We start from the raw sequence: 25,605 nt of genomic DNA, 5'->3' as shown, positions 1-25,605 counted from the left end.
TAAAAGTTTGCATCTGTCAAAAAAAAAATACAAAAATTGTACACTAACATCATCATGAAAATCACCACTAATACAGAAAGAGAAATGTACCTTGCAACCTATCCCAATTAATCTTTGACTAAAGGTCAGTGGTTGTCAAGGTTTAGGTGTTCATTATGCTTATCAGTATAAAGCATTGAGACAAATACCAACAGTTTTCAGCGGACATTTCCATGTTATGAACACCTTATAGGGCTCGGTATCAGTACTCAACACATTGAAGGTATCGACTGAAATAACCCAGTACCAAGTAGTATCAAAACTTCTCCAGTCAAACCTGCATTTGCTCCTTTTTGTACCCAGATGTAGAAATAAAGACTGTGGTTTTACTTGCAGCCAGTCACTACAAGCACTTTAATGCGACATGTGACTGGCCCACTGCCACAGCAAGTACAACCCATACAGTCTGTGGTGTGGTGAAAGGGACCACGTTGTATTTGACAGAGTTGGCAGTTCAGCGTGCCGAGATGCCACCAAAACATTCAAAAGTATGGTTGTACCACATGCCTTTGGGTATCTGGTGGTATTTTATTCAATTGAATGTCTCCATTCATATGATGGGTATCAAATCAAGTACACTCTAAAAAATAATCCACTGGTTCAACTTTTATTAACTATTTGCATGCATCTTTTTAAGGAGTTCCAACTGTGGCTGTATACAGTGAATCCTATGAGTCTTTTGTAATCTGAAAAAACTTTAGTAAAACCAATGTGATTTGCTTTGACCATTAAGTTGAACCAACTTAATATTATCCAAAAGTTAGGGTGATATTTAGTGGTCAAATTACTCTATTTAGGATATTCTAACTTGTTTATTTTTATTCCATCCTACATAAAAAAATGTTTTTACTTATGACCAACTTCTTAAAATAAGTTGTCAACTGACTTTATTCATGCTGGAAAACTTCTTTGTTTTTAAGCTTTATCCACTGACCCCATGAATAATTTTTTAGAGTGTAGGAAGAAGGTATCAAATTAGGTCCTACATTGGTATCGGCATCACTTTAAGAGTCCTGGTGTTGGTAGTGGTGGTACAGCCCTAATAGCTTGCCTGGTAGCATTATTTCATTCCTCAGTGAAACCAAAGATTTGCTGCTTGCCATCTTATCTATTAATTTGGTTTTTGTTGCTAACACTATGTCAACTGGTCTTTGGTTTCTATGAAGAATGGTAACAATGGTAACAAGCAATAATTAAGCAAAATGGCAGTTTTTTAATTACTGTTTGACCATCTGTGAGGAAAATATAGCCAACTTTCAGTAAATACAAAACAAAAATAAAAACTTTCATTCATTTCTTTCTTTCCCATCTAACACTTCATAGGTCTTAACAAGGTTACGGCAAAAAAAAAAAAAAAAAACAACTATGAAAACAAACATTTCCTGATGAATATCGAAAATCATCAGGAAAATCAAAACATGGCAGTTTTTTAATTACTGTTTGACCATCTGTGAGGAAAATATAGCCAACTTTCAGTAAATTCAAAACCAATGGATCTCTTTCATTCACGTCTTTCTTTCCCATGTTACACTTTATAGGTCTTAACAAGGTTAAGGCAAAAAAAAAAAAATGCTACGAAAACAAACATTTCCTGAATCAAATAGAAAAAACAAGCAGTGAGCATCAGTCCTTTTTAAAACAGTATAAAAGCTGGTCTCCTTTCAACTGCCTGGCTTCATTGGTTTCATTGCACCACAATGGTGGATTGAAATGATAGAGCATTCGCTGCGTCTTTGTCGTGAATCAACAGCGCATATTTGGCATTATTTGGGGGTTCTACAATGATTGTTACAACTAGACCCAAGTCAGGGCGGCTAACAAATCCCAGCCGGTGCCCTGCTGAGCAGTCTCAGTCCCAAACACAGCATATGTAGGCTCCTCTTGACACCAGCGAAGGCCAGTGATCCCAAACTTTTCACATTACAGGCATTGTCATTTCATCATCATAATCATGAGCTTCATCATCGTCGTCATCATCACGAGAGGTGCAGCAGAGGAAGAAGAGGGGGGGTATTTGGTGGATTCATGTAGAATTTGTCTCAGTGTGTGGACAGTCTCTGAGGCAGCAGAGGGGCTTGTGGGTAGTGTGTCCCAGTGGGTGATGGGCAGAACAGGAGGTCAGGGGTGTCAGGATTCACATCTCCGTGTCAGCCACTGGGGTCTGGGTGGCAGAGTGTCCGTTAGTGGTGGGGGCAGGGTTGGTCCCGTTTTCTGGTGGAGACTCACCGTTGACCGTCGGCTTGTCGAGGGGCTCCTGGGGTAGAGGGGCCACAGACACCAGGGTGTTGGCCTGGTTCTCCTCATCCACCTGGAAAGATTCAGCCTGAGAAAGACACACCAACATCAGAACTCATACAGGTTTAAGACACACATCTAACACCAACAAGTTTCATTCTGCCGTTGGAATATGACATGCAAACAAGCAAGAGAGTGCGCGGTTGAAAACTGATTTGTTTTTGTGGGCGTTGTTCAAAAATAAATTCTTTTTTAATGAGGTTTATGGGTTTCAGCTGTGTGTGCACTCAGAAGGGTTTCGGTAATTGTTTTCCTGTTGGGAGGTTGACAGTATGCATGCATGCTTGTTGTTTTACTTTGCCTCCAGCTGAAAATATGAACCCTTTGTAGGTGCCTTTGTTTGAGTTTGGTGAGGTGCTTTGGCTGTCGGCAAGAACCTTGAGGATAATATTTGATGAATGTGACAAACACTTATTCGGTAAATAAGACACCAAACAAAAGACAATTCAGCAATCTGTTCCATCCAAACCATCATATGGGTGTGTCCCCATGTGTAAACGTTTTAAGAAGTGATGTCATAAGCTTGAGAAAGAAAACCCCCCCAACTAAAACCATCTGTAGCCCCCTGGCAGGGGATTGACGTAGAAAAAGCAGAAAGCCCTCAATACTGCTTTGAGTTAAGAGACATGTGAATCAAGCATGTCCTCCCCAGAGTGTTGAGTTAACCGGAGGATAACCATACATTTGACCTCAAATCCATATGTTCTTCTTTTCAAATAAACAGTCACCTTGTACAATTTCCTCAGCGAACTGGATCTTGTGGGGCCAAATTCTCTCAGCTTAGTTCAGTAAAGGTGGTTGCTTCATTGTCAGCCCATGATGCTTTTCTTTTGTTGCACTGTAAGCACTGATGTGGGGCAATACAGGGTAGACGGATAATGTTGGTCGAGGTGGAATCTTCTTTTAAAGCTAGCCAGAGACTTTGTGTAATAGCTGATCTCATGATTGCATTTAAATGTGACTTAAGCAAGATGATAATTATACCTCTGGTGTGAAATACAGCTTTAATGATTACCGATGTGCAAACAGCTGCAGACTTTTGGCTCAGTGGGCATTAACAGCAGTGATGTGGAGAGGAGGACCACATTAAGAGGTAATCCTAAATGCTAATATCGTAGGCAACTGGACTTGTTTGCGTTTCTTGAAGACGTTTCGCGTCTCATCCAAGAAGTTTCTTCAGTTCTAAATGACTGGTACGAAGTTGCAGGCTATAAACCCTGTGTGGGTGGGAACCCTTGCAGAGTCGTAGGGGTCACATGAGCTCTTAGTTTCAGAGTCGTCTTCAAAAAACACAAGCAAGTACAGTTGCCTACGATATTAGCACTTCCGATTACCATGACCTGGGTGATTGAGAATCTTCACCGACACATTAAGAGGTAGTTTAACTAGATTTTGCAGAAGCTTGCGAGTAGTTCAGTTTCATTCATATTTGCATAAAGATTTAAATTGTTGAATTACTTTTATTTGACATTTTTGTGTGGTTTACTACTGAAACTTCAATTTTGGGTTCTAAAAGGAAAGGTTTTTTTTATTGTTTCACCATTGCTTCTCTTCTATAACAGAGCCCTCTTTGACCACAATTGCTTTTAATTAACAAATGCTCTGAGAAGTTGTTGCATGCTATTTTAGAAATTACCTCACAAAACGATTCATTCTGGTTGGTGCAAGACCCCCATCTGAACTCTAGTTTCCGAGGGCAGGTGTCTGAGTCAGTACATTTACATGAATAGTTAAGTCGAGGCACCGTTTTAGCTTGACTAGTGCATTTAATTTGGCTACTGTCCTTGTCTCAGTGTACAAGCACGGGAGGGGAATTGGTTTACTGACCGAAGTATGTCCAACTCTGCTACAACAGGTGCCGATATGCCCCCTTTCAGCTTGTTAGTATCGGACCTTTTCTGGTTGACCTATCATGTCACAGACCAAACAATCTACAAACAAGTTAGCTACGGTTAGCTAGCAGCAAACTGGTACCGTGGTGCACAACTTTACAGCTCTGTACATTTCATCTGTCCAAAAATGCACAGCTCTGGATGTAGATTTAGCCATGTTGTTACTGGCTTCTTCTTCTGTTAGGCATTTAATGCTTTTGTCTTCCGGGTCAAAGCCCGGGGCGGAAACTATGGAGCATGCTCAGAGCACCTCGGCCAGTTTGGGTCCGAATGACTCTATACATGCAGGAGTAATTCAACTCCCAATTGCATTATCTGGGTGTGTTAGTCCGATTTTGAGAAATTCAATTTAATACGATTTCAGTTGGACTAATAGTTTTAGTTGTACAAACACAATAAATCGATTTTCTCTGATGTCATGAAAACATACCGACTGATAATCATTGTCCACAAAACCAAAGCTGACATTCCTGCACTTTCCCATGAATAGAGGCTTTTTTTTAATTTCTTGTTTGTGTATGACCTGTGAACAAGTGGGCAGTCTTTGCAGTAAACTCGACTGAGAGGCCTTTTTTGTTGACATGTGACTTTTTTTTTTTTTAACTCTCTCTTGCTTTAACTACAGAATAGGTCGATTTCCAATGAGTTCCAAAACGACATATATTACAGTCCTAACAGTTACCATTTTAAACATGTTCTTAACGTTAGAAAACGATTACAGTTATGCTATAAAATGTCTTGTTGGTTATAGGTTTAGGAAAAAACATCATGGTTTGGCATTACACAAGTACTTTTGTTGCCAGCATTATGTGTCGTATGTCATATGACAGACATCACATACTTCAACTGCTAGTAGGCTACACTTACGAGCATACTTCGCCATGAAGTTATTAAAAGAAGTCAGTGTTGACTTCGGGCTATGAACACTGGCCTCCTGAGTGAAAATCCTGTGCTTGTTTGACCCATCCACCACCCCTGCCACCCATCCTAAAGGGACTTTTGTTCACTTTATGCAACATTACGCTGACTTTGTCACTTTGTATATTAGGTCACTTCACATCCTGCTCTGCTCCATAATAATTACTACAGCCAGTAGAGGGCTACGCCTTACAATAAATGTGAATATGGATTGTAATAAGCTGCTTGCACAGTTGACCTATATTGCTATTTTGTATTATATTTTGTTATAATTTTGTTATGTGTCCAATGTCAATTTGACACGTTTTTACAAAGTAGTTTGAACTTATTTTTCTAAGTAGCTTAAGTTGACCAAACTAGAAACTTCTCCTGAGAGTAGCTTTGCTGTAGTTCAACGTCTTCTAGTGTGAAGTAATTGGTAGCTTGCAAATCTATGCTTTTAAAGCAGCTTAACACACCTCCTCTAATCTACTCACCAGTCTGACTCCTTTGGAGTTCTTGCGGTGGGTCTTGAGGTAATAACCAGCTACCAGCAGTGCAGCCAGCAACAGGCCAGTCAGCAGCAAGGAAACCAGTACCAACTTAGAGTTCTTCCCCCAGCGAGGAACAGCCTCCTTCACATCAGTCTGATAAAAGAGAACAAAATAATGTGAGTCAAGTGTTCATATTGTGTGTCTATACCAAGTCAGAATTATATTGCCTCCAGCAAATCAAACAAATCATCAAACAGTACAGACTGAACCTGACGTGCATGAAAACAGGAGATAAAGCGCACATGTTAAATAGAGTACATTGTGTGTAATTGTTATCCTGGTGGATGGAGATCTTCATTATTGTCGTCTTGTCTGTTGTGACTGAAATTTAGAAAAGACACAACCCCTCCCAAAGCCTTTGTTTATGGAGATGTACCTACAGAATTTGTAGTATTTCCTCTGGCTTCAAGGCAGTGTCAAAACAAAAAGATGCCAGTGAGCAGACAGCATAATGAAGAGTGACTGTTTGGCTGAAACACTGTTAAATTACTAAGACGATTATTCGGTATATGATGGAGTAGAGAGGGCAATGTAGTGTATGTTGAATGCAAAGAGACAGAGGGGTGTGACAGGCACACCCATAACCCCAGATTGCTCCCTGGGTAGTAGAAAAAATCTTTTGCAGCTGACAAGCAGATTGTTTGTGGGCTTTTTGTTTGTCACACAAACTGACAGCCTGGCAGCTTGAAGCCTTTGGAAAAGTCTACACACTCAGGCAGTGTTTTTCTTCTCCCCAGTGTATTCTGCCGTCTAGTTTCATTATGAGTCAACCACACAATTTATGGTGGCTGAGTCTAGTGGATGTAACTTTATGCTGTCGGTTGTGTATTTCACAGGCTCTTAATGGTGAATGGTGTGATGTTGGCTGGACATGTGACATTGAGTGTCCATGCCTGGGTAAGGCTATTGAACAGATAAAAACATAATGCATTTGAAGGAGAAACACTGTCACACACTAAATCATGACTCTGCAGTTCCCGACTAAACTGAATAATTTATGATCTATATAATGATATAGCACTGCCTCTACCATTAGAGGGAATATATGTTTGTAGAGTAGTTCTATAATTCAGTATATGTGGCACTGTACCTTATCTTTGATGTTGTCGTTGTTGAACTTGTTGGCCATGCCTGCAACATCATCTGCAAATTAGGAAAAAAAAGAAGTTACAGTCAGTGTTTTTCCTGTTACATTTTTTAATACATTTTTTGTTGCCTAGGGGGTTGCTGGTTCGAACCCTTGGTGGGGGTTCTGTGCGGGGTTTGCATGTTATTCCTGTGTCAGCGTGGGTTTTCTCCAGGGACTCCGGCTTCCTCCCACAATCCAAAGACATGCAGGTTAATTGGTGACTCTAAATTGTCTGTAGGTGTGAATGGTTGTCTGTCTCTATGTGATAGTCTGGTGACCTGTCCAGGGTGTACCCTGCCTCTCGCCCAGTGTCAGCTGGGATAGACTCCAGCCTCTTAGCGACCCCTAACAGGATAAGCAGTTATGGAAATGAACAGATGTTTTTATTCACAGAGAAGTGCTACTTAATAAATAGTACCCTATATCATTGGTTCCCAACCTGAGGGTCCTGGCCCCCACTAGGGATGGGCAAAGCTTAATGGGGGTTGCGAGGCCTTCTTGGTTTTAAGGGTTATAAGAAAACTTTTTTTAAATTATATACATTAGGCCTATATCTCAGCATGTCATTCATTACTTTTGTGAAAACCAAATGAAATTATTATTTTTAAAGTTCGGATTGTTATTCAAGATGTAGCTTAAAGTGCTTCATGTGCTTCAATGTTGAGTCTCATTCCCAGGTCATCAAATACAGACACTAGAAGTTGTCAGTTGGAGCAAATGACCAACTCAGAGCGTTGATATTTGACAACCTGGGAATGAGACTCAACAGTCAGCTGTCTTTCTCCAGAGTAAAGGTCATAAGACGCGCCACCTCCATGTCAGCTAATGGGAAATGGGTGGACTCAACGCACAGGATATTTTGCCCTCATCTTTGTTAAGTGGGAAGAATAAGTGACCTGACGTCTGTGTAGTCGATGTAGACAGCAATGTGCTTCGGCCGTGTTTTTTATCATGTTGATTACCACAAGAACATTACTGACCTTCAACATATTTTCCAGATACGACAATTTCATCCGAGTTGTCCTCCTGATAGATATCCAGCTTACAGTCTTCACCACACAGCTCCTGCAGAACACTTTCAATCTTCACTTTGGTGTCTTTCTGCAAGGAGACCAAAATGAAAGCTAATTAGAATTGAAACGTTTTTCGTTTTAACGTGAACAGTTTAATTGAACAAATTCCAAACTGCACAATGTGACATTCAACACTAATCCGAAATGATTAGCTCTCTACAAAATCACAACGCCTTCCTTAAGTATTGCCTTGAATCTTCCACCCCACCTCTAATCCCTTCACCCTCTCTCTCTTCATCTTTCTTTTTCTTTAATCCAATAAGGACCATCACAGCCCGGTGCACAACCTTTTCCCTGATGTCATCTGATCCAAACATCAGAACCTGCCACACTGTAGGAGCCCTTGATCCCACTTTAGGAGTGCACAGATGGATAGATGTGTAGCTATGAGCAGGACAAAGTGACCTCTATCTGGAAATATTTGTCTTAAGAAGCTCTTTATTTGATCTCTGTGTTTTTTTATGCATTATGAAATTTAGTCTCAACATTTTCTCTGCTGTGGCACCAAAATTGCAGACATTGCAACACTAGATGAGCTTCTTGATTACAGGGCTGGATGTGAGATATCACCAGACCTGCCTTGTTTGCAACTCCTTTATCCTTTCACACAGTCTCTCAGACCAGGAATACCTTTGCTGAACTAAATCCAGTTCTTACACAATAATGTATTTAAGAAATATTTAAATTGTTCACAAGCAAAATAGGATCACAGGTTGCATCAGCTGAGATTAAACAATTTTAAAATGGCAATGCAATGAATGTGAATGGAAGAGAGTTCACTTGAGACCTCAGTTTAGTCCTAAAGTTGAAATACTGGATTGAGCCAAAATAAGCAAGGCCAGCGTCAACTTTATTTATACAGCACCTTTCATACAATTATGCAGCACAAAGTGCTTCACAGAGCAAAAATAAAACAGCATAGACACCAAAAATGACAACACTAAACCAAAAAAAAGTTTAACCAAATAGAAACAGAAGAATAGAAAAGACCAAAGATACGCCTTAAAAATTAATGCAACAAATGATGAGACACCTTAAGTGAAAGCAAAACTAAAGAGATATGTCTTTTAACCTCCAGAGACTCTGTGTCCTCATATGAGGACATTGCAATTTGGGTTTACTTGGCCTTATACTTCATCTTCTTGACTTAGACCTGTTGTCCTCGTTCATGGACACTTTTTGTGCCATCTAGTGGTAGTAAGAGCACAATACATTAATCCATGTAAAAACAAGATGGCAGCCATCTCTGCCAAGTCGGTCTGAAGGTCTGAAGTCACATTTGCAACAGTAACAGACACTGTTAACTAGTAAGTACTTGTTTGAAGATGTTTGGACTTTATTGCTGTCTCATTTGAGGACACTGGGACTTAATTATCATTCCACAGTGTTTGTTTTTTTATATATATCAGGTCCTGCTGATCCCAAATAGCTAGGAGAAATTAACAATGCATACCAAAAAAAGTTTGGGTATCAAGAGGTGAAAATGTCCACAGAGATGGAGTCTCTCAGACAGCTATAATATGGCAAAACAAACCCAGAATTACTAGAAAATATTGCTGGATTTTCAGAGTGGTTGATGTCTTTGTCTGAGCACACAGGGAGCCCTCTGTTGTATGTTTTGCTGCCAACAGCAGTTTATACATTGTTTAAATGTTAAATAATACATTTGTTGCTGAGGCTATATGAGAGCCATAGCTAGGTGAAATCACATCTTGTGGGTTCAGACCTCCACACGGGCGCTGCCGCACTGTGATTCCTGTAGACCTCAAAGCTGTTATCCTGAGACCCTGAAGAATTTGTGTTTCTAAACACAAACACACCCACGCTGCTGCTTCAGGCCTCTATACATTACACATTCTACAGCAGCGGGGGGCCCACACATCGTGCTACCCTCCCTCTGCCCTCACAGCATGCCCTGGCTTACAGGCAACAGAAATCTCATGGACTTTCCATGAGATGAAGACTTTAAAAAGGATGGGCACAGTTTTTCTCTACCATCGCTGATTTATGGGCATCGCACATGTAACAGTCACTGCCTCTTAAATCAGGAAGAATTCCCTGCTGAGCTGATGTTTAGCAAGCTGATAGCCAACTGGGAACAGCATCAAAAACCAAGCCAGAGACTATTTGGTTTTCTGGTGCAGTTTGCTGATTTGTGTGTGAATATGCACGTGCATGAATACTTTGCATCCCTTCAACTTCATGTGACCCATTCTAGGATTGTTTGCTGCTCTGCTGTATCATCAATACCACTGAAATGTTATCTTTAAAGGGGAACTGCACCACTTTCCAAAAAAAAGTCCTAAGGTTGTCCAATATTATTGGTGAACATGAGCAACACTCTCCTGAATCCAAAAGCTAGAGGGCTAAAACTAAAATTTGTGATGTCATAGGGTATAAAGTCTTACAGATGACACTGAGAGCACCCAGAAGAATGTTGGGTATTAAATAAAACCCAAACATTCTGTGGGTCCACAAAATCAGTCTCCCATCTATTGTTTACGGAGCAGCCCCAGACTTTACACTTTAAGATATCACAAGTTTGAGACGGTCTTCTCTGTTTTAGCTTTGACAGAGGAGCTCATGTTCACAATTATCGATCCAACTTTCCTTGGCCATGGAAACAGCATACTAGAATTCATAGTTGGTGTTTTGCCTTAAGCAAAAAGTTTATTTTTCTTTCTGTTTCGCCACACAAACAGAATATTTATTTTACAGCACATATAAGTAGATACATAAACAGACAGACGGAGGTGTTTTCTGAACTTACACAGCTGGAGGAGGCCTTGAGTTTCAGACTGACTGCGTTTTTGTCCTGGACCGCCTCTTTGCTGACACACACAACATCATCCTGAGGCACGGGCTGCAGAGAGAAACCAAAACTCCTTAATTATCCCATGACTCACCGATCTGCTTATGACATGCCGAGTTGTAAAGAATTATTCGGCTTGTGGCCTTTAACATGTTGCAGTACACAACAGGTGGGTGGACACACAACTAAAAGCCCCTGATTTGCTCCCTCTGTTATAAGTCTATTTGTTTATTTTATCTTTTGATTCCAATCAAAGAGAAATCCGAATGTGTACCTACTAGAGTTGTTCCAAAACCGGTATCTAAAATGTCTCTGATGCTACCTAAAATGCTGGTCAGCAAGTAGTCTAAGCACCGGTGCCCACCCTACCTACTGAATGTAGGTATCAGCCAAAAAGCATATCAGGAGGGGGAAAACATGAAACTGGTACATCTCTAGTACCTACAGCACAGCATGTAACAAACTTGTTTGACCATTGCAGAAAAACTAAAGAAAATTTAAGAGTCACTCTGGCTATGTGACTGAGATTGGTCTCTCATATCATATACTACAAATGTGTATCCAATGAGCTGGAAGCACAACATCTGTAAACAAGACTAAACAGATGTGACCCACTGAAATGAAAATACGTCCTTATTTTCTTATACAAAAACTACTACACCACTCTTCCTTCTCAGCTTAGAGAAGAACCATTTGCAAATAATGTGATGCCTCATTGTCATTTAAACCATTTGCAAATTTGATCCATGGGAAAAAAAAGGTGTCCCCAACATGACGAAATAAGACTAGTCCATCCATTCACTTTCATAACCACTTATCCTGTTGGGGGTCACGGGGGCTGGAGCCTATCCCAGCTGACATTGGGTGAGAGGCAGGGTACACCCTGGACAGGTCACCAGACTATCACAGGGCTGACACATAGAGACAGACAATCATTCACACTCACATTCACACCTACGGACAATTTAGAGTCACCAATTAACCTGCATGTCTTTGGACTGTGAGAGGAAGCTGGAGTACACATAGAAAACCCATGGAATCTGCATGTAAAATAACTGACTGTAAAGAGGATGGTTGACTTTCTGTTATCAGTTACTGTCAGATATCAGTGTGACCCCACAGATACGACCAGACAGCATATTCAACTTTATGATGGACTGAGGGATCTGAGAGAACTTCTTTATCTTACCTGCGGTTTGTTGACGGGGCCGTCACCTCTGGCAGGCATAGGCGCTTGGGTCTCTGGTTCCACAACTTTGGGTGCGTCAGTATGGACCTCAACTGTGAACTCAGTGTTCTCATCTGCGGTGTCCTCTGGAGCTGCGGGGTTGCTGTCGTTGTTGTCTACTGCCTGTTCTGTAGCTGTTGCTGTTGTCGGTGCTGCTGTCGTCTGTTCGGTCATTACTACAGGGCCCATGGTGGGGAAAACCAGGATTTGAGGATCCTCTGACTCTGCAGAAACAATTCAACTTAAACTGTTAATTTGTTGGATATAACAGGACACATGGGCTTTCACTCACATTGTAGGTCAGAGGTTGTTATGCGGTTGAATCTGAAAAGTGATGCAACCCAGGGCTCTAATCACACTTTAAATGCTGATATATTCTGGACCAAATGTTAATGAGATCGAATCAATCAGGCTTATGCAGTTCATTAGTGCTGCTTATTTAAGATGTGAAGAATTTCTTCCTCATCTTCCTCTCTGTAATCAATGTACTGTTGCTCTGGCTTTCTTTTTGCTTTTGTCCCCACAGTATAATTCAATCTTTCAAATGTTGATTTATTTAAATTTTTGGTGTTGTTGTTTTGGGTGCTTGTTTTTCCCCATCAGTGAGCCCTTTATTTGCCCTGATACATCTGTATATCTGTAGAGTAAACCTACAAAACGTTTCTTTAAATGAATGGCAGTGCCAGTCAGTGTTTCTTACCAGGAGCTTCAGTCGCCCTTGGAGACATGTCTCCTCGTACGCCTGTTTCCACAAATGGCACCGTCACTGCGACAATTTCCTCTTCCTGTGCCATGACTCCTGCTGTGAAATCAGAACAGTTGGCCTTAACGTCACTTTGTTTTAAAAACACAATGAATGTTCTCATTGTCTCATTGTAGATGCAGTTGCATATCGTTAAATCAGTGACAAACACAATGAAGTTCATACTACATAATTAACATGAACTGTCAGACGAAGAGTTCTGTTAATTTAATTCACTTCTGTGATTGTCACAAAATTAAACCGTTTTTATCTCATACTTTTGGAGATATATCGAAAATCTAAATTTAACTCCATTAAACCCCATTGAGCTCAAGCATTCGAAATGTAGGGACAACAGATGTAAATTAGCTGTTAGCTAACTCTGGTGCAATTACTTTTAATTGTGCGCTGTCCCTGTAAAAAAATAAACAATAAATAAAATTTAAAAAAGAATCTCCTCTTACAACGTGTTACCGAGACACTCCAAGCTCAAACAGATAATGTTACCACTTTTAAAAATTTAAACGTCCGGTGTTTGAGACTGTTCAGGAGGTTTGTACCAGGAGCCGAATAACCTGCAGAGGTCTTCTCTTCTCTTCTCAGAACAAAACAAACATACCCAGTGATTTAAGGCCCTGTTTAGACGACAACCATTTCTCTAAAAACAGAAAAGTCTGTCCTTTGCATTTTAAAAAACTTCCACGTTTATATGATGACGTTATTGAAACGATCCCCGTTCACACGGAGCAGCAAAATCTACTGGAAACGCTGTAGTATGCACGCCAGGCCAATGGGTGGCAGTGTAAATTTGCAAAGCAACACCACGGCATGACGCCATGCTTCTGCACTGAAGCGCCTTTCTCTACAACGCGGTGATTACAAACCAAAACAAAGAAGACGCAATGGCGAAAGCAGGCACAGATAACTTTGTCTGGATGGACGACAAAGTCCATCCAGACGATAGCGATCGGCCAAAATGCAACTAAAGTTTACTGTTTTCAGTTGAAATCGTTGTCGTATAAACGGGGGCTAAACCAGTAAAACCACTCAATGAAGCAGTTTCACATGGAAAAATTCTGCGTTTTTTTTTTACACTTCCGTCACAGAGGGCCTGTGAATTATGGTGGCTGACGCGGACATCTTAATCACCCCATCTGGAGCCAGTGTTGTCCATTCTGGGCTACTGCAGAAACGTGGTGGTGCAACATGGCGATCTCTGTGGACAAGGACCTGCTCCCTATGTAGAATTCAGTTCTTATTATCAGGTGATTATACACTAAAGAAAACATACGGATGATATGATATTCCATTTCTGGCAATATATCCTGCTAAATCCTACACACTGAACCTTTTTAATATGAGTGAGTGTGCAGTTTCTCCTGCTTTAATATAACATCAGTTTTCGGACTGTAAAAGTGAAGGGGTCCAATGATGCCTTCTGAAATTATGCCCTGGGTGTGAGTAATTTGCACACAGCAAGCTCACATGAACCAAAGTGGACAATCTGTGATCAAATTATCACAGGTGCATACCAGTCTCAGCCTCAAAATTAAGTCTAATGGTGAGCTCTACTTTCTCCGGATGGAGCGTTCACTTAAGCTACTTAAGTCCAGCTACTCAGAAGAATCTGAGCTATTATCCCACATCAGTTCATTATAGTTCGGCCGTCATGATGTGATTAAGTTGTAATGTGAGGTATAGCTCATGGCTCAGATGGTCTATAGTTCTCACCAGTGTGCCCGAACATCAAGTATCATCTGAGTGCATGAGCTCATGCAGTGTGTGAGAGCTCACAGTGAGAGTTCTTTGTGTCCCCAGAGGCCTCTACAGTGATGGAAGATTAGGTAAAAGATCTCTCTGCAGCAGATAACTGATGTGCTCAGATCCATGGATCACGTCATGAAGTCATTTACTTTGAAATGCAATCTTCTTCTCTCTGAGGTTTCTCTACAGATCGTGTGGTCACAGTGACTCACTTCAGGTTCGGCTCGAATGGGACATACAAAATACGTTGCTGAAGTGTATTAATGTGAGCCGGATGATTTTCCATCTACCCTGTTAAACAGTTGAATGCCCTGATTAAATGTGCTGCTGGAAGGTGCCAGGTAATGATGCCACTGAAAACATCACTTTTTCCAAATGTTTGAATTATGTAACAGGCCATTATACCATTTTCCAGATTCAGGGATCTGTATGACTTTGGGGCGAGAGCTCTTGATAAATTGCAACCCTGAATCAGAGTCTTGATAGGATATTTCTACTCAGGTTCTTTCAGGTGTAAATGACTTCACCTGCAAAGTTGTAATAACCTGGATAACTTTCAGGGAACATTTTTATTCTCTGGGCAAATTAGTAAAGTATGCTGCCACACCCTGCAGACACAGAGCTAATGAGCTGAGGCCGTTACTGCGCAGGTCAGATTGCAAGGGTAGGATCCAAGAGTCAAACCAGAATACTCAGCATGCATTCCTCTTCCCCAGATTTCCCTCCCGCTGTCTAACAACAACAGCATTACCTCATTTCTAAAAACATTCTCATAATGCCTTACCTCTGCTGCAGATCTCATTACTTCTCACTCTCTCACTGTATCATTCCTTGCTTGTCGCCACATTGACTTTGTGATTGATTTCAGATTTGTTGTTCAGGTGTGCTGCCCCCTGTTGAGCTAAATGTCACTAACATACGTGCCTCTGTTTACACTGAAATTCAATTTAATTGATTAGTTTGTTTACACTTTGCGTTCATATACGTGACTGTAAAACATTAGCTTAAATTATGTTGTTTTACCATACACTGTAAATTACAGGTTTACTCAATAATTTTTTGATATGTGGATAGTTTGAAATGTAGAAAAGAATAACATGTGTTTCAAGGTTCAGTGTGATTTAGGGGGATATATTGGCAGAAATAGAATATAATATAAATATGTTTTCTTTAGTTTATAATCGGCTGAAAATAAGATTCGTGTATACCTTAGAATGAGCCATTAATATCTACCAGGGGAGCAGGTCCTCATTTAAGGAGATTGCCATGTTGCAATGCCATGTTTCTACAGTAGCCTGGAATGGACAAACCAAACACTGGCTCTAGATAGGGTGATTTACATTTTTGCTTCAGCCACTTAAGTTCAGAGCCCCTCCATGATGAGAGTGTTGGAAAAGAACTGATGTTTCTTAATGTAAAACTGCTTTATTCAGGCTTTTTATCCGTTTAAATCACCTGGTCACATTCTCACTCCGACCTCCGCACATATCAATATTTTGGTCATGGACTTTCCATGTCCACATACGATGTGCAAGGTACCCTGGGTGTGTTGGTTGTGGATGTTCTGGGATGTTCAGTATTCACTTCCATTTTCACAGGAAATTTACCATTTACATACAGTCTCTTTCAAAATATCATTACGTCGGTACAACGCTGCAAATTGACGTTTTTTTTTTTCCTTCAACAACAAACACATGGTTGGGTTTAGGAAAATAGAACAGGGTTTGGCTTTAGAATCTTACGAGATGCAAACACCACTCTCTCGGGTGAAAGTCGTGTTTGTTGGACCCATCCACCACCCCTCGCGCCCACCCTACACAGAGTTTCGCTGCCTTAACTTTCGTCCTTGCCCCGCCTTATTTCCCCCTGACAATGCCGAGTGCTGTTAAATTATAACGGCAACTGGCGACGTATCATGCCGACGTTAAAGGACGCCTTTTTTGTTGGTTTCTGATGCTGCAAGTCACTGCCCAAGCCCTGGATTTCGACACTCCCTGAACATCTGTATTTTACATTTGCAGAGAAAAAAGGTTAGCACACGGTTAGCAGGTGCTGGGCTAGCTAGGAGAAACACCTTCGTGCACCACCTCAAAATACCATTCGTCTCCGTCCAAGCAGTGCTGTAACATTGCTCCATATTAGTCTGCACCGAGTTTGAAAGACAGACTGAATAAGTAACAGATATAAAGAAGTACCAACGTAACATTTTCACGAGCCTCTATGCACTTCATACTGTTTACTAACCTTGTTTTCTGGTGCATAGTGACATCGAATGTGACACAGCAGGGAAAAGAACGAACTGAGAGGCACACTTGTCGACTGCAGAGCACTGTACACAGCTCTGTTTTTTTGGCAATGGGAAAGGAGTCTGTTGTCTATTTTTAGCTGGTATTTCCACATTGAAAAAATGTGTATACACAACTTTTGGTGGAAAAGGGTATTATTCTGTTTTTTCACATTCTTTTGCTGTCCTAGTACAACATGAGTTGTTTTTCCACCTCTATCACACCCTATTGTTTCCTCATGGTTGTCTCTGGTCAATACTTGAGATTTTCACACATAGGATTCACACAGTGGTGGCACTGTGACAAATGTCTGCTGACTTCCTCAGATAAATCACTGTGACAGACAGGTGCCACGAGTACAGAGTAAACACTGTGTGTGCCGGCCTGAGCTAGCAGGTGGGGCAATCATCTCCAAGGAGGTCTTTAATTTTGGCATGCTTAGTGCCAGCAACTGTCCACTGCAGCTGTCCGTCATACTGTGCCTAAACGTCTACACTTTGTAACTGGTTCAGATGAATTAGAAAACACATCAGTCGCTGACCTCCAGGCAGTTTTGTACTTTCTTTAGCTGTGTCAACCCTAAAATAAAGGGCTCAAGTTTCACAATGGAGCCAGGATGTTGCCTCTCACTATCCCCCCCCCCCCGTCTCTAGTTTACCATTAGGAGCATTAGCATGGGTGTGGAGCAGCGACAGGTCAAGGACTCCCTAACCTTGTTAAGTCTGTCTGTTAGGCTCCTGCTCTTCAGCCTGTGGCCTACAGCTGCCATCCCTCAGCCGCCTCTGTGTGGTCCGTCTGTTTATTTTACCGGAAAGGATGAGGTTCAAAATGGGTGAGATGTTTGGTCATAAATCAGGTTTTCTCATACAAACGTGACACACAGAAGTGTGAGTGCGCGGAGGCTGAAATGTGTTGTTTCAGCTCTGTGATGACTTTCTGTCAGCAGGTGATTTGTAGCGGACCGGAGGGTAAAACTGTGTCAGTGTTGTTGTAAAATGAAAAAGTCTAAAGAATGATGGTGTGGCTGATGGGTATGTTTAGTTTTCTGTTACAGTTTGGGGTTTGGGGCGTTCTCCGAAGGGATATTGGGGAGATATTGTGGTGAGTGACTGGGAATTAATTCACATTTCTCTTTTTAAAATGGAGAAAACCACACTGGCTTTATTTTAACACAATCCCCCTGCTCATAGCCTGCAGCATATGTTTGAGTTTTGAGGGATTAGGGAGGATTTTACATCCATACGGTAAAAAGCAAATGTGTTTTACTAGGCTTGTGCTAATGATGTCATGGCACCTAAAGCACACTTGTAAAACTTGGCTGCTACATTCTCATAGGGCAAAACATAAGCTTCAGACACAATAACACTCGGCCTGTTTTTTTTTTTTTATCTGAAGCTGCCAATAAACTGAATCCAGCTCTGACCAGTCATCACTTGTTACACGCAAACAAACATCCCTGACAGACCAGATGGAATGAAACCTCCGTGTATAATTGCTACTCATGACCAACATTTACAGAAACAGTATAGCGTGATCTGGGTCACTGCCTTTTATTGTTTTGTTTTTATTGTGGATCTAAAAGCTTCAAGTCTGGTTATTATTCATTTCAAGCAAACTGTTACGCAACATTCATGATCATTTGCTGCTTTTCAAATATTCTACAGTGTATAAAGAGAAGCTGCAAGTAGCTCGATGAAACTGTAGCCTTGACCTGCACCTTTGTGCTGTAATTGATACAGCCGCGTCCCGGGTGTTGGCTGCAGCTGTACTTCCTGCATGAGGTCCGCACACTTCCTGACAGTGTGACCTCTGAGCCCATCACCACCTCACCGCCCTCTGCCCTCCACTCGCACACTCAACAGGAGCCAGATAATTATTCACTGATGTAACTGAACCATCCCACTCATACATACTGTACATGAGAGACGCTTGCAGCCCCCTGAGCCTCACATCACCGCTGATACCTTCACAGACTTGTCTTTCATTACGTCTTTTTGCGTAATGCTAGAAAGCGGGCCAAGATATCAGTCATCAGTCGTGTGTCTCGCTATCATTGCACAAACACGACAAACCTAATCAGCCCTGACTCCATATGTTCTACAGCCCAGGCCTTGACTTCATTCCTCCCTTGAAGATTTTCCCACCAGATTGCTCTGAGTGACAGCTGCGGTCTTGAAACGCTTCCCCCCCATCTCTTGGGACTGCAGATGGAGGAATGTAGCAAGCTCTGGAAGAAGACAAGGCTGCAGCTCAACGCCCCCCCCCCCCCACCAATCCTCCCTGTCTGCTCGCCCTCTCCCAGTCACGCACGCTAATCCCAGGCATCCAATCCATTGAGGTGAGATGTTCACCTCAGCCCTCACACCTCCTACAACATATAGTGTAATGTAAAGCAGCATGCCAAGAGCCATATGGTAACAGCTCTTTACAGTGGCCCTAGAAAGCTATGCCTGCTCTGGGTCTCTTAAGCCTGCTTCATGGTGTATGTAATGGCTAAACATGCACAAGTTCCACATGAATGCAAATGTCTTCTCCACACAACCTTACATTTATGCCTCTTGTGCCTCCCTGATGACTCCGAGCATGAAAACTCCCATATAGTACTTGACCAGATTTGTTCTAGTTCCACTAATGGACAGATTGAGTTGAGTTTCACTGTTTGAAATTTAAGATTTTGTTCAACTTTGCACGCCTACTTCTGAAAGCAGCCAATACACCCATTCATCTGCATCTACTGTGCAGTACTTCTTTCACTGTACACCCTCTATTGTGTGTCCTGTGTATGAAACATGAACCAGCTGTTGGGTGTTTTAATGGGTAGACACTGCCATGACTTTGGCTTCCAGTCCCAGTCTGGCTTCCAGAGAAGTCCTGAGCTACATGTTCATGAGGGACAGACCCCAAACACATGGCCTTACACCCCTGGGCCCCTGGGCTCTCCCTGCTTCTGTTGGGGAAAATCCTGTGCAGGGTAATGGGGCATGGTGAGGTGATAATGGTCCGCACATGCTGATGGACCACCGTGTCAAAAGCCTCGTTTTCACCAAGCAGTCTGGTTCAGTTCAATTTGGTAAACATGAGAATGGTTATCTTTGAGTTTGCTTTGTACGAGTTTTGAATTGTACCAATAGAACAGCTCCATTACATCCCGTTTTTGTTACCCATTTGTCGAGTTATCCAGCACATTGATCAGATACTAAAAGGTGGAGCTAGAAACAATCAGCACTCTTGCTCAACAAGGACTCGGTGCACAAACCTGCTATTTTTAAGTATTCCATTGACTGCGACAGAGACTCGAAACACTCCACTCTGTTCTTTTTTGATTGGAAAATTTTGTCGTGAAACCCCTGTTCTGTGGACGATCAGCGAGGTGCAGGTGTTCTCTGCATCTCTGGTGAAAAGGAAATACAGAAAGTGCTGAACGAAGCAGTGACGCAGCAGTTAACATCCGGTAACAACCCCACCTACATTTAAGAGTACTGTCTAGTTTAGGTACATATCCATATTGGTTACGGCTCTGAGGGGCTGTGTCCCTGAGGCCAGTGTATTTTTTTAAATTCTTTGCAACGGAAGCACAACACTACAAATGAGTAGTTTAAAAATGTTCAGCTTTGGGTAAAATGCTTCTCTCATCACTGTCATCCAATCACAGTGGAGGAGGGGCATGACAAAAACCACAAAGACCAACTGTTACATCCTACATGCACAGGTTACGGACGAGACATATGTTAATATATACTTATGTTTCCTAGATCGGCAGGTCCGTCTTCTCTACATGCGTCAGTCTTTGCTTCATCCAGAGCAGGTAGTCTAGCTCGTGCTGACATTTTACCTCTACGCATATTCCTTATCATAGCAACTAGACACAACCATAGTGTCGCTGCTGAAAAAACGCCGCACCTCCAAAGTGCTCTCAAGCTCTCCCAGCCGAGCATTTCCTGGGGAGCACCTGGCATTTCAGCTGTAAGAGAACCGCTTTGGTGGACACAGGGCCTAAGGGTACGATACTAAAGGTGTTTGGAAACACAGTTATTGTCCCATTAATGGAGGCTCTACTTGCACTCTTGCCGCCACATGCAGCATACAATAGTTACCACAGGATATAATCTTTAAAAATATAGACAATCCAGCTCTAAATGAAGCCATATAATTTATCTCAAATCTTTCTATCCTCAAGTGAAGCTTGCATCAACCTGTGCCAAGAGCCGTTTTCTGCTTTTGAAGCTGAATGTAACTGTTGTGACTGAGTGTGTGAGAGTCTGTCAAGCCCAGACAGCTTCTATAAACACTGTGAAGACATTATGCCTCCTCCTTTCTCCCACAGTTATATGTCCTGGAGATATTCCTTATGCATCTGTCTACAGGATACTGTTTGTTTAAATTGCTGTACGTCTTGTGTAGTGTAGATGAGTGGGGTCTGTGGGAAAGGTCTACATGTACAACCCACTATATGAGGCTCTAACATCCATACTCTGCTTCTATACAGCGTAACACACGACGAATTATGTCAGTGTTTCTGAGCAATGTAATACTGAAGAAAAATTGCAAAAACACTTAATTGAGCTATCATCAAATGTAATTTTCCTTCCTCTGCTGCCTCCGGACGTGCCTCAAATTTGTCAGAGTACCTCTTTAGAGTTTCTCTGACATCACTCTGGCATCTATTGGATAGAAATTTGATCCAAGAGCGCACACCCCCTCCACACCAGCCCTCCCACACTCACCCCAAGATGGATTTTCAAAGAAGTGTAGGTGGAGACAAAACACTGACTGTAATTGCTCTGTAATACCTTTTCATTAGAAGACTGTCAGCCTGTTCTCCCATAATTATGCCTTTTTTTGTGTGATCAAATAAGAAGGGGCAGACAAAATACTAAAGTTGGGTTCGGCTTCTTTCAGTTGTATCTCCAAAAGATAATTGGAAGTTTATATTGTGAAATTATGCAAAAATAAACATGCTATGATATCTTTTCCTCATCTCGTTTAGCCCCATAAGTCGTTCCCTGTTTTTGGGTTTTTCTAGTTAATGAAAGCATCATTCAGTCAGAGTGTTTTCATAATTTCATATCGTAAGTCATATCTTAAACAGTCTGAATTTGAGAGTTAAGAGCGTGCTGAGGAATGTGACATTGGAGCCTCGTCCTTCAGGGTTAAACATGCTCTGCAACTCTACCCTCTTTGAAACAACAGACTGCTGACCCCACTATCTTGCCCCCCCCCCCCCCCACACACACACACACACACACACGCACTGCGCTCCCCTCCCCTGTCATTCCTGTCACAGCGATTAATAGCAGAACCCGGCTCATTCTCCTCCGTTGGCAGAAACGCAACTGGATCTCATGGTTTCAATCAGGCCCGTGGAAGCAGCACTTACTTCACCCGACGCTGCCCAGCTGCAGCGCTCGCCCAGCCCAACCCCGAGGCCACTGCAGCCCCTTATCAAGACCACGACGCCTGTTTCAGAGGAACCACAATCAGGAAACATGACATCTGCTTTCAATTGAGTGCATTATATCACCCCCCCTCTGAACACACGCACACACGCACACTCAATCGCCCACTCAATCGCCCACTACAGTTTCACTGCCTGGTGCATTACCTTGAATGAGCCTGTCTGGTTTGAGTGTACGCAGGTAGACTGTTAGGAGATCCTGTTGCAGAGGGAGGCAGATCTGGGCGTCACTAGCTCAGAGGCTCAACATTGATTTTGTCCAGAAAGAATTTGAGGCACACTATATCTTTCAAAGAAATCTACCCGTGTAATTACTTGCACACACATCCAGGGATGGTAGTGAAAAACAACCATAATAGGCCATTAAGATGCCGAGCTAGACTTGATGTGCAAACACACTGCTCTCTGCTTTTGAACATCAGTTGCTTTCACTTTGAGTTGTTACAGTACGTGTTGCCATCTGATCTTCAGGCTTTGACTTCCCTTCCATGTATCAGATTTATAGATCAGGGCACATGCCGTTTGACAAAGCAGCTTGTTTGGCTATACCATGTCAACGCTTATTGTGTTTGAATCGAGTAAACAGAGCCTAAAAGTACAGAGGCTGGAACAAGTTCAAAGACAGAGCCGTCGAGAGCTGAGTGGAAAAGCAGCCTTTCTCCTATTAAGAGCGGATGAAAAACCCTATCCCATGTGAATGAGGATCTTGTGTACCAGCGTGTGTGTGTGTGTGCCCAGATGTCTACTTGCCACCGCTGGCTCACTTGACACTGCGATTTGACTTGGCTCACTCTGTGCCACTCTCTTCATGAGAGGAATGAACACTCTGTTGTTGACATTCTTTGGTGCATCCGTTACTTCAATGGGCACTGCGCAAACAATGATTTACATAATTACATGCTCTGAGGTTGGCAGCGAGAGGGTTTAGCTGGAGAACCTCCCCAAAACCACTTCACAGCGCAGGCACAGCTTAAGCTATGTCACGAAAATTGTTCATAAGTGTAGTTTTCATGTATTTGAACTGCAGTCTTCCACGCACGAGACATTCCAGTCATATCACTGCCAGTTAAGTCAATCAAAGCATCATTCAGTCCCTCTGCGTTGCTGCGTCTGACCATCTCCCTGCTTTACCAGAAGACGTCTGCTAAACATCCTCACCAGGGGTTTTCCCTCGGTGTTTCTGATCATCTCCTGTTCAGCCTCTGCTACCACGACCCCCCTCCATGTTGTCTGGGCAACCGTTACATTCACTAACATCTGTGAATCCGCTCTGACCTCATCACAGTAAAGTTGTACAGTAAGCCCATCTTTCGTCTGCTTACATAACTGCCCTGCTCCCATCTCTCAGGTTGACAAGACAATTCTGCAAGAGGGATCTTTTTCCAAGTCATGAGACAGGTGCTTCATCCTGCAGCTGAAATATTGTTAAACTGCAGTGGTCTTCTTTGTCTTTGTTTCCCATGTGTGTTACATCTGATATCTGCTCCATCGCCATTTATCTGTTTTGACAGAAACATTTGGCCCAACTGCGGTTTATCACATGTTTTGAGTTGCTTTGTTTTAGCAACTTGTGATTTTGGGGAAGATAAACGTCACAGTGCACGTCAAGAGATGATTATTTTTTCTTCTCAAAAGCAGAGTAAAAAAGTTTCACTGCGTCTGGTTCTGAATCTATAGGTTGAAATCATGTCAAGGCAGTTTAATTTTCCAAAGCAGATGCAGCGGCCTCTCGTTGCTGATGATCTCATTCCCATAAGCTTTATCCCATGAACAAGACAGAAGGTTTGAATTAAGCAATTCAGCGCGGGGTTCATTTCCAGCCACAACAGAGAGCGCTGCAGATGATAGTATGGCTATGGTTCATTCTCAGCCCCATTTCTTGGTGACATCTCAGTCTTGCTCAGTGTTTGTTTTGATTTAAACTTGGCTCGGCCGCTATTGAAGAATGAAGCTAGTCATGTATCTGAAAGGTTTCACAGATAGTTCTCCTCTCCACATGATCTATCTCAATTATCTGCTTGCCACTGCAGACAATTAATGGGGTAAAACTGGAGTCATACGCAGTCACACATCCGGATTGATCTGCATCTTAATAGTTAAGCAAGCATGCAAGCAGAATTTTTACACTTGGAAAACAGACTTTCATTGTCTTGTTTGCTCTTTGTCTTGTGTGGGTCTCGATTTCCTCTCATCAGTTTTGAATTGTGCATGAACTAAATTGGAATTTGAAATAAGCTTGCATTGGGGGAACAGTGGTTTGAAAAGTTAATCATACGGGATTGTGATCAAAACACAACCTGAATTTGTTTTGGCCGCACCCCATCAATTGACTAAGAATGTTTTTTTGAATCCAGACAATAGATTAAGCTCTTAATCTTAATTCTTAAAATGTTTCACACTGTGTCTAGAGCTCTGCCATGTGAGCCACATGTCGTCTCACGTTTAACAGCATCGGTCCTGCCTGATGCCTCAATAAAGCCCCTACTATATCAGCCACACAGCCACATTTGAAATGCACATTAACAACCAAACTCCACACCCTCCTCTCTTGCACGCACGCTTCAACTGGCCTCACATTACGAAGCTAAATATAAATACACACATTTCTCGAAGTCCTTGAAGATCGTGGGAATCGGGTCAGTGAAATAGCAAACATACCACCAGAGGAAGGTTTACAAATATTTAGAACTGCATAGTAAAAGGCAAGAAAGAAAGTAATGAGATGATGTTGGAAGTTCTATTTTAGCAGCAAATTCATAAATTCAGATTAAACATCTTAACGTCACATCATCATTTTAACCTTTGCTGTGCCTCCACGTAGTTAAAACCCTTCTCTCTAAAATGATCCCTTTGTTTGCCAAGGTATTCTCCAAACAATATTTTTCTGTCTGCATCCTGGAGGAGAAAACATCTTCATCAAACCCTCTTTAAAACACAGGAAGTCTCAAAGATTTCAGTGCAGAGATAGTGTGTTAGCATTCCAGAGAATAAAAAGGTTGTAGGGTTAAAACCTGGATTCAACTCAAAGACCATTCAAACAAACACTCCCTCCACCCCAACCCCACCCCTCCTGGCCCTCCCTCCCTGTGCATGGCCATACGATCTCTGAGAAGTTGACCCTCTTTGCATTAAGCATTTCTTTGTACTACTCACCATTTAAGACTGAGGCGACGAGGAGCAAAGCCAACATTCTGCAGGGCCCGTTAGTTCTCTGCGCAGATGATGCTGCCATTCTCGTCCTGAGCATGCACACGTTTGACGGGCGTGAGTGAAAATCCAGGGAGAGAAACGGAGAAAAAGGGTGAAGCTGGTTGAGCCAGAGCAGTTAAGGGTTTCCTCTTACCCAGAGCGGGACAGGGTGGATAAAGCACCACTTGTGTTCTGTCAGTTTTTATACAGCCCCCCCTCCTCCCTTACTGAGGCCCAGCCCTACACCCTGT

At 42.2% G+C, this 25,605-nt stretch overlaps 1 protein-coding gene and 1 long non-coding RNA gene across 2 annotated transcripts in view; one reads left to right on the top strand and one right to left on the bottom strand.

Annotated features, from left to right (window-relative positions):
* Window positions 1-25,605, top strand: part of LOC125888076 (uncharacterized) — a 200,525-nt gene that overhangs the window by 8,338 nt on the left and 166,582 nt on the right. The gene's annotated exons all lie outside the window — the stretch shown is intronic.
* On the bottom strand, window positions 1,382-25,508 carry si:ch211-286o17.1 (hematopoietic progenitor cell antigen CD34). Its single transcript, XM_049574172.1, has 8 exons — window positions 25,319-25,508; window positions 12,620-12,721; window positions 11,881-12,143; window positions 10,650-10,742; window positions 7,787-7,907; window positions 6,768-6,820; window positions 5,621-5,770; window positions 1,382-2,362 (listed from the first exon to the last, which is right to left on the bottom strand). The coding sequence occupies exons 1-8, from the start codon at window positions 25,410-25,412 to the stop codon at window positions 2,174-2,176; spliced, it is 1,065 nt and encodes a 354-aa protein (XP_049430129.1). The 5' UTR covers window positions 25,413-25,508; the 3' UTR covers window positions 1,382-2,173.

This window comes from Epinephelus fuscoguttatus, linkage group LG1, assembly GCF_011397635.1.
Source record: "Epinephelus fuscoguttatus linkage group LG1, E.fuscoguttatus.final_Chr_v1".
Classification (NCBI taxonomy): Eukaryota; Metazoa; Chordata; class Actinopteri; order Perciformes; family Serranidae; genus Epinephelus; species Epinephelus fuscoguttatus.
Note: the sequence above shows the minus strand (reverse complement) of the source record. Positions and strands in the feature narration are given on the sequence as shown.

What these genes read in the sequence shown, in the direction of transcription:
- si:ch211-286o17.1 (XM_049574172.1), bottom strand. Translation starts at nt 25,412, where the DNA reads ATGCTCAGGACGAGAATGGCAGCATCATCTGCGCAGAGAACTAACGGG. An exon ending in CGTCGCCTCAGTCTTAAATG is followed by an intron (nt 12,722 to 25,318) that starts GTGAGTAGTACA and finishes CTGATTTCACAG; the next exon opens with CAGGAGTCATGGCACAGGAA. An exon ending in TCAAGGCCTCCTCCAGCTGT is followed by an intron (nt 7,908 to 10,649) that starts GTAAGTTCAGAA and finishes GTCTCCTTGCAG; the next exon opens with AAAGACACCAAAGTGAAGAT.